Source organism: Amborella trichopoda, chromosome 11 (genome assembly GCF_054954075.1).
Source record: "Amborella trichopoda isolate Santa Cruz 75 chromosome 11, AtrichopodaSantaCruz75HAP2 v2.0, whole genome shotgun sequence".
Classification (NCBI taxonomy): Eukaryota; Viridiplantae; Streptophyta; class Magnoliopsida; order Amborellales; family Amborellaceae; genus Amborella; species Amborella trichopoda.
This window is the reverse complement of record NC_142346.1, coordinates 47,933,881-47,949,914: the sequence shown is the minus strand read 5'-3', so window position 1 is coordinate 47,949,914 and position 16,034 is coordinate 47,933,881. Positions and strand designations below refer to the sequence as shown.

At 33.3% G+C, this 16,034-nt stretch overlaps 1 protein-coding gene across 4 annotated transcripts; it reads right to left on the bottom strand.

The window, feature by feature from the left end:
• Positions 1-1,151: 1,151 nt before the first annotated feature.
• On the bottom strand, positions 1,152-14,763 carry LOC18427788 (Galactosyltransferase family protein). 4 transcript variants are annotated; one of them, XM_088851210.1, is made up of 10 exons: positions 14,627-14,763; positions 14,495-14,550; positions 10,512-10,790; positions 9,175-9,239; positions 8,109-8,287; positions 6,044-6,301; positions 4,288-4,375; positions 3,192-3,317; positions 1,936-2,045; positions 1,152-1,519 (listed from the first exon to the last, which is right to left on the bottom strand). In XM_088851210.1, exons 3-10 carry the CDS (start codon positions 10,683-10,685, stop codon positions 1,371-1,373), a joined length of 1,149 nt encoding a protein of 382 aa, XP_088707336.1. In that variant the 5' UTR covers positions 10,686-10,790; positions 14,495-14,550; positions 14,627-14,763; the 3' UTR covers positions 1,152-1,370. The 4 variants fall into 4 exon arrangements, with proteins under 4 accessions (XP_088707336.1, XP_020519040.1, XP_088707334.1 ...); XM_020663381.2 differs by having other exon boundaries at positions 14,495-14,538; XM_088851208.1 differs by having other exon boundaries at positions 14,495-14,763.
• Between the last annotated feature and the right edge of the window lie 1,271 nt (positions 14,764-16,034).

Genomic DNA, 16,034 nt, shown 5'->3' with positions numbered 1-16,034 from the left:
AGTTCCTCCCCCTCTAAAATTCCTAACAGAGAAGGCTGAGGTTCGTACAAGGTGCCCAACTTATACTATACAAGTAAAAGGCACTTTTAAATTTTGTTGATAGATTTACAAACACTTAAATTTTTTGAAAATAGACGGTCAAGATAACTTGTTTTGATAAACAACGGTCAAGATAACTTGTGACAAGAAGAACTATTTTTATGATTTAAGTTTTTTTTAAATTCATACATCTCGAGGTCGAGATAATGAATTGAAAGATTTTCCAACTTCGGAACACTCTTTTCTATTGGGTCTTTCAGGTGCACTTTACTTCTACCGTAACGTTTTCCTTTAAAAAACGCACCGAGCCAACTTGAACTAGTTCTAATCAGCATGAAATGGAAATTAGGCAATTTTATGCCAAAAATCCTGAAATTACCCAAGTCTCATAATTATTTCAGGTTCTTTTAATTTTAAAATTAAATTATAAGTCGTGGCTTGGAATCGGCCTAATCGGATTGGAGGATACATTCGTCATCGCAATCGAGTCACAACCGAGTCCGACTCTATTAACACGTTCCAAGTGGCTTTGTATTTTTAATCGGAAGAACTTCCCACAATATTTTCTTTAACAACCTTTTAAAGGGGGGAGAGAGAGAGAGAGAGAGTTCCTCACCTTCAACTATTAATGAATAAACCCATTATAACACGTATTTAATATTATTTTAAATTATTGAGAATATATTTTCTATTAGGAGCCTTATTTAAGAAATTTACAACCTAATGCACCACTTATTTAATATTTTTATTTATTTACCAAATATATTAAAATTTTAACAATTTAATAGTTGGTATTGCCTACAAAAAGAACCTCAACCCTCCAAAACAAAACAAAACAAAACAAAAAAAATGGCTGGTCCATATGGTCTATGTTCAGTCCTAAAGGTTATCTTGATTTGAGGCGTTCATACACCTCCCTCTATCATTGTGAATTTTAAGTGGGACAAAGATGATTTGAGAGTTTTGGGTTCAAAAGACATACTAACCAAGTGTCTGGTCACGGGAATAAACATACAACTTGATCCCACTAGACCACCAAATCCTTTCCCTACTTCTAAAATCCTTTGATTTTACTTACATGAAGAGAGAAGTTAAAACATTGGAGTCCAATAGAAAAAGGCAACAATCTTCCTGATATTTATTGAAAATCAAAATAGTGCAATCCCTCACCAAAAGTACCTCACATGTGAGACCCCACACGTGTGACCACTTAATACCTATAACCCTTAGGCTAACCTAGCCATGCTTAAGCAAATTGCACTTTGTGTCTAACATGTAAAATGTAGCATCTATCTCTTAATCAATAATTGAATTTTCATGGCAAGTTTTTCTCATATAATTGCATTCCAAACTGCAGTTTCACCTTCTCCACAACTGTTGTGGACATCCTTCATCTTATCCACTGACTTGCATATTCCACTGCACGACCAATCGAATGACGCCACGCACACATTCCCGGCTTGTACCTTCCATTCACAATCTGCACGATTAAAGAAGGAGAAGCGAAAACTGTGATAGCTGAAATCAAGGATTGCAATGATCAAGTGCAGGAGTCTCTAGGGGTGTAAACGACGGGTCATGTGCCGATTAAATTGATCCCGACCCGATGTGGCAAAGGTATATATAGATATGTATATGTGGTTGGTTCATGCTGAAGCTGAACCTGACCCTACCCAATAGGGCTGGTTGGATCCAGACTTATTGGATATGGATTAATTGAGACTTTTATGTACAAAACATAAATAATCTCATTTTTTATTTTTTTTAAAATATAATTTAACATTTTTGTATCCTAAACTACCACTAAAACTAAAAGTTTCAGCTTACACAAGAACTGACAAGCGGCGAAAACCACTTTGCACCAATGAGAAGCTGCCACATGTCCTTATAGTTTACCTGGAGGGGTCCCACAACACATGGTGCGATCATCCACATGTTCAACTTCTAGGCCTAGTAGCCATGCGCCTAACGAAACGTCCTCATTGGCGTACCTATGTAAGATGGGCCTGTAATATTTTCCACAAAAAATGGATGCCTCAACATAGTCCAACCCTCAATTCCCATTATTATTATTAACATATCAAAAATATTTCCCATAAATAGCATTTTATGAAGAAAATAATAAAAATAAATCCCATATGCTATGATTATTGAAATGAAAAACCACATTAGTACCAAACAAAAAACCAGTACCATGACTTTTCTCAGGCAAATAGGTAAATAACAAATAATTTATTTGTGTGTCCCCATAAACAAATGACATGGATGAGCTTCTTGTGCGATTTATGGCGCACAAATAATTAATTTGTATTTAAAGGAATCAAATTTTGCTAATCTAGACCTAGATCAGATGGTTGTGAGTATCACATATTAATTATATTATCATAAACAGATGGTGTCAGTATGTAAATGTAGTATTGTTCTCAACTCATTCCATATTATTAAATCAGATTGTTGTAGGACTTCAATAACACATGTCGAGATGCATAAAAAACATTCCGCATGCATTGTCTGGGTTTGGTGAGATTTTCTCATATTATGCAATCGCATTCTTGTATAAATGTATACCTACATGCAAACTAAGGCCACATATTATTTATTTAAATTTAAGTTCTTCGGTATCATGTCCTCAAGTTTTATTTTAATTTACCAAGTTTATAATTTGACTATATTTTCTTATTTTCATATTGTAATCTACTTCTCCCTAACTTTAGACTTTTTTGTGTAAATCCCGATTTAGGGCTTCTATCGGACAGGAGAAGGTTCTGGTCACGAGTTCTACTTGTCAAACCACCGGCCCGGTTTGGTTTTAATAACTTTGGTAAGACCTTCAAGTGGACAGGGGTATAATTTTTCTTTTTTGCCCTCAAATGTGTCATTATATTTAAATAAAAATAATCAAATTTTATAGGATTAGGAATTTAGGAGTAAATGGGAGAGTGAATTTGACAAAGGGAAATAGAGAGAGGTTTCATAAAAACAAGAGGGAAAATAAGTCAAGAAAATAAATTCAAAAGTTACACTCCTATTTAATCTCACTTGCCTGTAGAGATATGCCATCAGTTGTGTGTGTAAATTTTGCTAACAAGAATTAACATTAAAAAAAAAAAATGCTAACAAGAATCCAAATGACCTTCATGATTCATACTCACGAGTTTATGGAGATGTAGGCAGCTAGATCCTTGGAGATGGCATATATTTGGCCAGTGGCATGTCTAAAATATTTATTTCCTTCTTCTCCAAATTTCCAAAATTCAGGTTCATGATATTTGACACCCCTGCAAAGAATAAAGCCAAAAAAATACCAAGTTCATGGCTTCTCAAAATTTGATTTTTCTTTAAAAATTATCATAGTAGTCATAGGCATCATTCTCAATCATCATAAATAGTTGTACAAAAACTAAGCAAAAGAGTAGTAGTGTCATGTAAAGAGTTGTTAAGAAGTACAATGAAAGAATCGAACATTAGAGCAAGACATGAATGTCACACTTAAATGAAGTGATTAGAAAACGGGTGTGGTTTTGTATGAGACCAAGACCTTAAACAATAAAAGTATGGCGCACTTTCGAATAGTGTTGAAAGATTATTCATTACTAGAATTCTTTGTGATGGCTTAAAATTTTATTTTCATATCTAATTATAAAATTTAAAGCTTCTAAAATAGTATAGATCAAGCAAATCCATGAACACTTAAAAACTGACTGTCCGAAAATGCATTACAAGATGCACCATTTTCAAGACTTGAAATCCATCTCTTCTCACGTCTAAACATCTTGAGGTTGAGATAATCAATTTGAAGATTTTTTAACATCGAAACAACTTATTTTAGTAAAATTTTTATGTGCAAATTAATTTGATTGTTTAGGGCCTCGCCCTTATATAAATTTTTTCCTTAAAAAATTGCAGTCCGATTTGGGACTTGACGCGGACTGAAAGGGTGTCATGTCATTTTGAACCCAATCGGACTTGTTCGAGCTGGACTAGGTGACTTGGGGTTGAGACCCTGACCAGTCCGAGATCGAGTCCGCCTTTTTAAACACTGCTCAAATGAAATATACCATAAGCATTGAATTAAGGAACTTAATGCACCTACATGTATAGGTGTATCCATGACAACATAAGTTGGGTATGCCAAATTTTGATAAATAGAAGGGTGGTCAATAACATTTAAAAATTAAGGGGAAAATGGAGATAAAGGATGTAAGAAAATAATGAAATTGAATATAAGATTCTCCTTAAAAAACTTACTTTTGTGAAAGCACAGGCCCAGATTTCATGCAGCCAATGTAAATCCTTGGCTTTGATCGATAGCGTGCCAGTGTTGTCACGAGCATCCCTTTAAACACAACACAGAAGTTGAGAGCCTACTCTTCCTTTTGTTATTCCTCATACGAATATTTGCACAGATATTTAGTTTTATAGTAATATATCAAACCTTTGTTTTTATTTTTCTTTGGAAAATAGTTGGATAGGGCTGCAACCCTATCAAAAACAAAGTAAAGCGTCACCTCATAACTTGTAAAAAATTGTAATTCAAGCATTGGAAAACCTTTACATGAATCATCTCAACTTGAACATTATGGTTGTGAAGAAAAATTAGGATTTCAAGACCTAGAAATAATATATATTGTAACACATTATCTAGACCGTCCATTTCGTCCTAAAAATAAGTGTTCACAGATCCACAAGATATGTACATTTTTTTACTTTCAAATTTTATTGTTGGTGTTGAAAATTGATTTTAAAATCATCGTGGAGAATTTTGTTGCCAAAAGTGCTTGTCGACGATTTGAGGTGAGGCTTTATTTTGTTTCATAAAGCCTAGGCTTTATAGAAACTTCACCCTTTTTTTTTTAAATGTTGTAATATGTAAAACTTATGTTGAGTATTATCTTTAGATGCTTGGTGAGGGGGCAAGGCGATCATGGGTGATACAAAAGAAGGGCAACATGGCTACTTGGAAAACATGTCCTCTCTTTAGGAAAGGGTAATTGGAAGATAAGGAAATATTTCTTCCTACTTTTTAGGGAAAATACGAGTAGAATAATCAAATCACTTAAAAAAAATCATTTAGGTTGACAATAAAGTTATCATTTTTGGGAAGATCATTACAGTCAAGCAAATCCTCAATTATTTTAGGACAGTTCTTCAAAATACACATAGCTTTTAAGCAATTTTATATTGTATCCTTTTTTTTCAACTATTCCTGTTTATATGTAATTTAATGGGTATTTTGAAATTAAAGTAAAATATGTGTAAAATGCTAAATCGTGTAACTCTCGTGTGTATTTTGATAACTGTTTTTACTATTTTATCAAAAATACTCAAAATGCTCCTATCCTCGGTTTAGAACAATAAATAAACAAGGATATTTTAGTAATTTGGCCAACTTTAGTGGCCAAACGATAAAAACTCTTGCTTATTTCGGTTGCGAATCCATAATATGCACTTTCATTAATATCTCCCATTCTGATTTAGGACCGAAAACAAGTAGGGGTATTTACAATATTTGGTAGGACTTAAATGACCCGCGCTATGTGTTTTGTATCCCAAATCCAAAATACACTGTTTTTCTTATAACCTCTTGTCACCCGGGGCTGGCAAGTGTATTTTGGTAATTTGGCCCACTAATGCCATGTGCCAAATTGTTAAAATACTCAAATTCTAAATCTAGAGTAAGAATATTTTAGATATTGTAACTGAATAATTGAGGAGGTACTTCAATGACATGATCGGTTTAAAATAACTTCTTTGTTGGAAATTGATTAACCACCTGGATAATTTTTTGAGATAGTCGTGAAATTCAAATGGTATTTTTCCTATTTAAAAAAATTTACCATGTTCTTTACCCAATTCGAATGCAGTTAGAAATCAAATAAAATGAATAAACTGACCCCCAAGCCTGCCAAAATATGAGCAAAAAAACCAAGGGCATTGTGAAAACACTTTCGATATATTTTCCGAAACGATCAGAGGGCATCTAACGCAGAAATCCGATACAGACCTAGGTTGACATGGACATCGTCGTCGACCTTGACATAGAAGTCGGCATCCCACATCGAAACTGCAGTAGCAAAATAAATCCTCGTCTTTCCAGAGAGCTCGTGGTAGCCCTCAATATGGTCCAGCTTGAGGAAGTCTTTGTTCTCGGCCTCCTCTGTGTCGATTGCTCGATCCAGAATGCCTCCTGGGGTAGGACTGTGCCCGATCACGAAGCGAATCACTATCCCCTTCTCCTTTTCGAGTCTCTTGAGCTTTGATCCTAAGTTGGATCACAACATGGTTTATAGGCATCAAAATTATCACGAATAATACTCTGTCTATTAGATTTCATATTGTGTGGTTGTGAGTGTGTTATTGATTAGGCTTAAAGTTAAAAAAATCTCAAACTTTTTTATTTGACATCTAATGGCTAGTAGCAATTGTGACCTCCTTATAATAAAGATAAATACCTAGTAGTATACAATCATGTCAAGCTAAAACACCCTTATAAGATAAAAGAGTTGTTTTTTTAGAAAATGTATACGATGAGACTATTACTTTTGATACAAGAAGGTCAAAATCGTTGTTAACAGTTGGATGGGCAGTGATGTGTCGCTAATTGAGTATAAAGTCTGAAACACATTTTCTTGAAAGTTATGATATATTTTAATATGTTGGATTTCACATCTAATGGCTAAAAAAGTCGTGACTTTCTTATAAAAAAAACAAATGGTTTCTAATATGCAATCTCTATTTTTTATGGGAAAGTATGCAAAGAGACCATTTACTTTTAATACAAAGATATCACAATCACTTATGTCCATCAAATTTCAAATCGGATGGTTGTGAGTATATCATTGACTAGATTTTAAGTTAAGAAAAGAATTTTTCGAACTTTATGACACATCCCAAGGCATCCAATTTGATATCTAATGGCTAGTACTAATTGTGACATCCTTGTACAAAAAATAAATAGTCATATTGTATAGAATCATATTTTTTATTATTTTCCTATAGATGCATGATGTGTACTACCAAAACTGAGCATAATTAGATATATTGGAAATAATATTAAACTAAAATATATTTTATATCGGTAAACTAAAATATTAAGCACTCAATTTCGAAGATAGAATAAGAATTTGAAGGGCAAAGTTTATATAGAGCCGAGGCTCTAAACAATCAAAGTAGAGCCCACCTCAAAAATTCACTAGAAGTAGTTGTTTTGAAGTCTTCAAATTGATCATCTCGACATCAAGATGTATGGACATGAAAAAAAATGGATTTCAAGTTTTGGAAATAGTGCATCTTGTAACGCAGTTTTGGACCGTCAATGTTCATGATTTTCAAATTTCTATAGGAGCAATGATCCAATACAACGGTTGTATCATAGTGTAATGCAACGACACTTCTAGAAAATCATGCTTGTGGTATTTGTACGACCCTAAATTTTGTACACACACTCTCTTCATCTCAATAATCACTCCCCCCCAAAAACCAAGTTCAATTTGAACTCTAGATATGGTCAAAATGAGTTCCTTTCAAAAACGAATCTGGATCATTCATTTTGTGAATTTCAAGATCTTAGCTTTTATAAAGTCAAAATCATTTTTTTCTTTTTTAACATTGTTTATCTAATGACAATAAAGCCATAAAAAAAAATTCGAAATGAAAAAATCCTTTCAAGGCTTAGATCTCAGCATCTCACCAAAATAAACGGCCTATGTTAATTGGGCTAAAAAAATACTTTCTAAGTTGTGTTTTCAATTTTTTATTTTTTTTGTGATTGTTTGTTAGAATGAAAAGAGTGTATATTTCAAGATTTGGATCAAACAAATGGCCATAAGATGATTTTTTAAAGTTGTTGCATCATATTACTATACAACGGTTGCATGAAATCATTGCCCTTTTCATAGATATGCTCGATCTATATTATTTTTAAAGTTTTAAATTCTATAAATAAAGATGAAAGTATATTTTAAGGCTAACACAAAGATTTTCAATATTGAAACCACATCTCTCAACTGTATTTGAATGTGTGCTGTACTTTGATTGTTTAGAGCTTGGGCTTCATACAAACCACATACCAGTAGGCATCCAAGTCTGTCGGACTGAGTCTCTCCTCTTCTTACTGCTAAATGCCGTGTTGATTCCAATTACAGCGAAGGCCTTTTGCATTGTGGGCCGAGTCTTTGCAGCCTTTGTTCGTGAGGTTCGAGCCACTGCAAGCTCCATCTCCAGGGAGGACATTGTTTTATCCAAAGCCCTGCATCAAATTTTGAGCAAATTTTAGAGAGAGAGAGAGTGAATTTCAGTTAATTTTAGAGAGTGAGAGCTAAATGAGGAAATTTTCTTCATTTTGTTAGGGGCTTGACTTTTGCAACTACATGAATAAGAGAGAGAGTGAGAGAGGATTGGTTCTAGGAGAGAGAGAAGTAAGCACCAAGGTAGGGAGGCATAAGCTCAAATAAGGAGAGAGAAGGGGTGGCAACGGGTTCGGATCTGAACTTGGATAAAAAAAAAGGATGATATGGGACCTGGACCCGAATTTATCAGACCCGGACTTAGACCTGAAAATATATTATGGGACCCAGACCCGGACACCATCTGACCCGACCCAATAATTAAAATACCTATATATTTAATTATATTGAAATTTATTTCATATATTAGGACTTGAAAAGTATTACCGGACTCGGACTCGAATAGCGCTCAGGTCCAAGATTTAGACCCAGACTTGACCAATTGAATTCAATTTTAGACCTGTACTTGGACCCAATTTGGGTCTATTGGGTCCCAGGTCGGGTCCGGGTCCGGGTCCCGATCCATACGACCCCGAATGAAGAGAAATAAGCTGTTGCATAGAGGGAAGATGAGAGAGAAAATATGGTACAGGGGAGAGAAAGGTAGGCTATTAGAGAAAGTCGGGGAAAAACTACAGAGGAGAGAGTGAGGGGCTTGAATTTTGCAACAACTATAAAGAGAGAGCTGAATGAGGAAATCATCATTTTGTTGGGGGCTTAAACTTCGCAACAAATGTAAGAAAGACACCCAACATTGCAAGAAATAAACATTAAACCAGAAATTATGCACTTACATTCATCAATTTGGATGAAAATTAGAAAAGAGAGAGAAGGAAGGAGATAATCTTACTGAAGGGCCTGATGTGTTTTTGAGACCTCTACTATTATGTTCCCGGATGTACCCTCCACCAATTTCTGAAAAAATTAAAAAAGATATAATTTTTAGTATTATTGTTTAATGTGTTGCAGTCATATGTATATCTCTCTCTCTATATATATAGAAGGCGATTGCTTTTGTTTTTTTGCATGAAAAATACTGCACCAGACCTACGATGTATGCTGTGGTTGCCGCAATAGACATAGTAGGTTTGTTGCGGGCGAAAACACTGTCGATAGATCTATGAAAACTTGAAAATCTTGAAAATTGACAGTCCAAAAATGTGTTACAAAATCACTACTTCCAAAACTTGAAATCCATTAATGAGGAGGTATGCTCTAATTTAATGGTTTAGAGCCTCGGCTCTATATAAACTTTTCTATATTTTATATATATATATATATATATATATATATATATATATATATATATATATATATATATATATGGGTGTGATCTGTATGAGATGGAAGCCCTAAACAATCAAAATAAGACGTGTGTTTTTAAATAGTGTTGAAAGATGATTTTTCATTAACAAAAATATTTGTGAAGGCCTGAAAATTTACTTTCATATCTAATTATAAAATTTTAAAACTTAAAAATAGTGTAGAACGAGGGGATCTATAAACACTTGATAATATTGAAAATTGACAACCCAGATAATGCATTACAAGATGCACTATTTCTTAGGCTTAAAATTCTTATATTTTTCACATCTACACATCTTGAGGTCAAGATGATCGATTTAAGGTTTTTCCGACATCGAAACAACCTCTTCTAGCGAATTTTTTAAGTGCATTATTTTGATTGTTTAGGGCCTCAATTATATATAACGAAACTATTTACCTTTGGTACAAGAAGGTTGCAATTACACTTGGCCATCAGATGTAAAATCAATCAGTTATGAGTGTATGCAAAGTTGAAGCGGAAAAAAGAGACAAAAATAAAATAAAAATCTTTTAATTTATACACGTATATCTTACAAAATGTATAATACAAAATTGCATGCGTATAATTGAATTTTGTTGCTTAGTATTAAAACACACTTAATTTAATTATTTATAGTTTTTTTTTGGTAATTAATTTAATAATTTTTATCATGCTCATCCAAAGGACATGAGACTTGTATGTTTCCGCTGGGTATGAGTTTCGTGGGGAACACATGGTCCATCCCATGGAAAAGGACCAAAATGGCCATACTTAACACATGAAAAATGACTAAACTGCCCATAAATATGCATAAAAATAATATAAATATCCTCAAGTATATGATAAAAATGACTAAAATACCCCTAAAAGAGGAAATTTACTCTTTTGTGCTCGCAATCCCTTTGAATCGGAATTCTTAGCTCGTTTGGACGCCCTTGTTCTTGTGATTGTGGTTGTGACGATCTCCATATACGGCCACTCAAAACGATTCCGACAAGGAAGCTGGCCATACAAAGGGCAACAACGCTTTTCGCCGGAAAATTTCTCCCTCTCATCTTTTTTCGGTTGAATCCCGGGAATGAGAGAGGAATGCTTGAGATTAGTGGCTGGAATCCGGTTGCCGGCTTCTTGTTAGTGGGAGATGGCTTCTCACTTATGAGCTGCATGGGAGAGAGAGAGATTAGGAGGCAGAGAAGATGTTTGTGAAGGGTAAGGGGTATGTATAGAAGGGATGGGATGAATTTAAGTGGTGTCTTGCGGTTTTTGGAGCATTTTGATGTGAGTGAAAGTGAGTGAAAGTGAGGGGAGATACACCGGGATTTCGCAATATTCTGCTCAAAATAACCGCCGATTCACCAACTTAAATGTCGTACCAAACTCGTTCTCTCTCATGAGTTGTTTAAACTTGATGTTCTCTCTCTATATATATATCTCTCTCTCTTAAAATTTGAAGTATAAATTAATGAAATTTTCGTATAGAACCTTAATTTATTGTATTATTTCGTGGTAGACTTTTTTTTATGTTTTTTTTTCAAGCCGCGAAAATCCTTAAAGATTTCACTATACTTTTCATCTTTTATCTCAATCTTTTATTGACTTTTAATTATAAAAATTAGCTCTAACAAATCTTTTTATACTATTTCAATCATTGTTTTTTTTAATTGGTGGAAAGGGAAAAAAAAAGTTAAAAAGGTTTTTAAAATAACATGGTATAAAAAGATTTGTTGGAACTATTTTTTATAGTAAAAAATCGATAAAAGATGGAGATAAGAGATGAGGGGGACAGTGAAATCTTTAAGGATTTTCTTATGATGCTTGAAAGAAAAACAAAAAAAACGTCTACCATAAAATAATATGAAAAATTAAAGTTTTATATGAAATTTTCCCTATAAATTATCTCACTCTCTCGCACCCCACCTACTTAAATATAGAACCCCACCTACTTAAATATAGAAGCTTGATGTATCTCTCTCTCACACAATGAAACTAAAAAGACCTCCTTGCCTTTTGAGTGGCTTCAGTCTCTCAGGACCGCTAACTAGGATGAAAATGGACTATAGTTGCTCATCATCTCTCTCTCATACACTCATGCACACATATGCCTTCTTCAAACCAAATTGGTCACTCCTTTCTCTAACTAAAATGGCATTAGTTATCTTTCGTTTCAAGTGTTATCTAGTGTTTAAAAAATCTAACCGGCTTCAGAAACGGGCCAATGGTTGGTTTTGAGTAACTGGTAAACCGGTCGATTCAAAAAATGCAAAAAATCTAAAAAAATATGAAAAATTATTTAAAGCATGCTTAAACAAAGTACATCTAAATGAAGTTAAAAATTAGTGAAAAAATAAATGTTAAAAGATCAATTTGTGCCCAAGGATATTTTTAATTTGTTTAAAAAAAAGACGAGAAAGCTATAAAAATAAGTATTCATAACCAAAATGCTTTATAATCTTTGTCAAAATGATAAAAACATTAAAAAAACACATTACAAATAAATCTTTTATTTTTTGAGATTTTATATAACTTTTTTACTTTTTATTCCAATTCTGATTTGACTGGGGGTTCCGAATTGGACCGGCAGAATTTTTGAAATGGCCTAAAATAATCTTTAGGTGGAAGTGCTCTCTCTCTCTCTCTCTCTCTATGAGCCTTACACCAACTAATTTTCCTAAATTTAGTCCATGTAAACTTTCCAACTAATTTTACAAAAACCAATCCAAGTAATGGGAAGCCGGTAATTCTTTAGACTAGAAGTTTTTATTTTTTTTGGAAGATGCAACTATCCGTATCTAGAAGTTTTGAAATACTTGTTTGATGACTATTCTAGAAGTTTTGAGATATAACGACTATGATGTGAGAGAGAGAGATGGAGGCATTGAGAGAAAGAGGACATATAAAAGAAAAAAAGCGGAGAGGAGAACTTCCTAAAAAACTGGATAACTAAACTTCTTTAGGGAATTTGAGACTGTAGGTTGTCATTAGAAAACTTCCTAAAGAACAGGATAGCTGAGCTTTCGTAAGGAATTGGAGGTGGTAGGTTCTCATTTTATGAAAACCCATAACTTCCTAAATCTAGTTTGACTAATTTTTTGTTGATTTGAACTAATGTTCTAAAAAATGATGATCCAGATCATAATTGTCCAATCCTAAATCAATTTTGAGGGAACTGAACCCCTCCTTATGAAAACTGTATAAGATTGTGCCATTCTGATCCAAATCATCATTTTTTAAAACATCAATCCAAATCAGCAGAAAACTAGTCAAGGTGAGAATTTAGTTTTTGCAAATTGAGTGAAAAGGTTTAGTTTTAAATCCAAAATTGATTAAAATTTCGTCTAGATTAAAGAGGTGAAACCGAATTTTGTCCTTTAAGAGCGTAGGACGGTGTGCAATTCTTTCATGGTCTTTGAACTTAGATGCAAGACATGTGAACCAGTAAATAGCTAAGCAAGGTACATGATATTCAAATGTGATAGCCCATAGAAAAGATATGCAAAAATCTTAAGGAAATTTGTTTAAATTATACTTAAAAAATATATATTATACACCACTTGTGTAATTTACATGGTGCACCTGTATTTCCAAAATCCGGATCAGGCTCTGACTCGGTAGGGGTCGCAGGATGAGTTCGAGTTGGACTGGGGTATATTTAATAAAAATAAAACTAGCAATACAGGAAGACTCAAAGACTCGAGCTAATTTAGAATTTTTCAGCCCATAATTCCTAGCCTTCTGGTCTAGTCTGACTCGGTGAGTCCTGATCCGAACGAGCGATTTTGGAAACACATTGTTGCACATAGGCCTGGCTCCAATAACTTTATCGTTAAAAAAATGTGCTATTTTCCCCAAAAAGAGCCATTTTTATAGAATTCGGAAGAATATTTCAGACCACACTAGAACAACACAAAGTACATAAATTTTTTTTATGTAAATAAGCCTAATTTTCCAAAAATGATAATTAGGCTCCTAATACTTGTGCACCTAGTTTTCACACAAATGATACTTATTCCAATGATTGTCTTCACTTCCCTGATTAATCATAATTTGGCTAAACTAAGTACTAAATTACATTAAAATTATCAAATGGTCCCAATACTAATTATATTCTAACAAAAAATCATTTAGAATTTCTAAACGCATATGTAAAACACATATTCTATAGGGTTTATCTGCTATAATATTGTTTATCTTTGATATAAGAAGGTCACAATCAACCCCAATGTCCAATCGAAGTCGGTGGATTGAGGATGTGCCATCGATAGTCCTCAAGTCCCAATGAATTTTTTCTCGAACTTTAAGTGATTCACCCCTAAACCTATTGTAACCTTTTTATACGAAAAGGTAGAAGTAAATGGTCATATTATACATTTTCCCTACTTTACATGAAAAATGTTTATATAAAGTTGAGGCTTTAAACAATCAAACTAAGGTGCACCTCAAAAATTCACTAGAACGGTTGTTCGATGTCGAAGAACCCTCAAATTGATCATCTTGACCTCGAAAAATACAGACAAGAAAATGAAAATGATTTCAAGTCTGGGAAATAGTGCATCTTAAAATGCATTATCTAGGCTGTCAATTTACAATATTCTCAAGTCTTTATAGATTTGCTCAATTTACATTGTTTTTGAAGCTTTAAATTGTATAAATAGGCATGAAACAATTTTTCAGTCTTTCACAAATGTTTTCACTACTAGAAAATCATCTGTCGACACTAGTTAGAAGTACACCTTACTTTGATTGATTAGGGCCTCAACCTTATTATACAAACCACACCCATACTACTTTATATCCCATTAGAAAATAGATAAAAAAAAAATCAAGAAAATTAGAAAAGAAAAACAAAGCTGAAAGTAAAACAAACCTTTTGAGTGCCGGATTAAAATGACAAGCCATTTCCATGTGGAGCTGCCAAAATTCCTGTGAAAATCAAATATTTGAACAAAAAAAAAAACAAAAAAATGGAAAATCTTGGTAAAAAAATCCCAAATCATACCATCCTTAGAAATTTCATTTTTGATTTGGGATTTGAGAAGAGAGAGAAATGGTAAAGGAGGAAAGTTGGGAGGCCTTTCCTCTCTATGGAAAAGGCCTAATTTGGTTACCACTTCATAACTATTGACTCGTAACCCTATTTCTTCTCCAATAATTGTACATATATTCCCCTAATGATTCTTAACTCTATTTATCCATGGTAGTTAACTCATGCCACTACCATGTCTTGCTTAATGCTACTAAATATTTCCGTACCCTAAGGAAAAGGAAAAGCATCAGCATCTTGTAGTGCCGCGGCCTTATAAAGCTGCATCCCATATCTCATCGGAAATTGCACTTTAGACCAGTGTTCGAAAAATCGAACCGGCCAAGGGCCAGGTCCGAGTAACTACTTACCCAAACAAAAAAAGGTCTGAGTAATCGGTAAATCAGCTAGTTCAACCAGCCTAACTGAGCAGGTCTTGACCAGTCCAAAAAGTGAAAAAAATAAATAAAAAATACAAAAACAAATCCAAAAAAATACAAAAAGTATATTTAAAGCATAATTAAAATGAAGTTGAAAAAAAAAAAATACATTTTAAAAATCGATTTGTATCCAAAGTTATTTTTGAAATTTAAAAAAAAAATGTAAAAATAAGTATTAAGGCGTAAAACATTTTCCAATCTTTGCCAAAATTAAAAAAATAAAATAAATAAACACATTATAAAAAAATCCCTTATTTTTTGAGATTTTTATATATTTATTTGACTTTTTTTTAGAATACCCTGCAGGACCACCAAAATCGGATCGGCCAGTGCCTGGTTCCAGTTTGACTAGCCGGTTTTGAATTGAACCGGTTGAGGTTGTGAACATTAGATTAGACATTAGGAAATCGACAAAATGATTATATTTACCTTAACAAATATAAATATGAAAAAAGATAGATTTCAAGCCCTACGAATGGTCAACCTTATAACACATTTTTTAGACCGTCCATTTCAAGTATTCACAAATGTCCCAGATCTGCATCAATTTTTTGAGCATCCCATTTTATAATCAGGGTTGAAAATAAATATTTAGGCCATCATAAGAGCGTTAGCATGCTACAACTGCCTTTTCTGACGTTGTTTTGAGGTGCGGTTTTTTATTGAACATCACAAGCCTCGATCTACCTGGTAAATAATAAGCACATCTTTTCTTTTTATTTTATATTTTTTATTTGTAAGAAATTATTTTAAAAAAAAGGATTTCAGACCTTAAAAATAAGTGTTCATGGATCGGCAAGATCTAAACTATCTTTTAAACATCAAATTCATAGTTGGTATTAGAAATCAATTTAGGGACATCACGAAGATTTTCAATACCCAAGGTGCTCTATGGTTGGAGATTCGAGGTGAGGCTTTATTTTGTTTACATTAAACTTATATAA

Bases quoted from the DNA above. Each gene is read 5' to 3' on its own strand.
- LOC18427788 (XM_088851208.1), bottom strand. From the start codon at position 10,685: ATGAGAGGGAGAAATTTTCCGGCGAAAAGCGTTGTTGCCCTTTGTATG. The intron at 8,288-9,174 runs GTAAGATTATCT...AATTTGATGCAG, and splicing joins AAAACACATCAGGCCCTTCA to GGCTTTGGATAAAACAATGT. The intron at 2,046-3,191 runs GTGAGTATGAAT...AAAATATTACAG, and splicing joins GCCTACATCTCCATAAACTC to GCCCATCTTACATAGGTACG.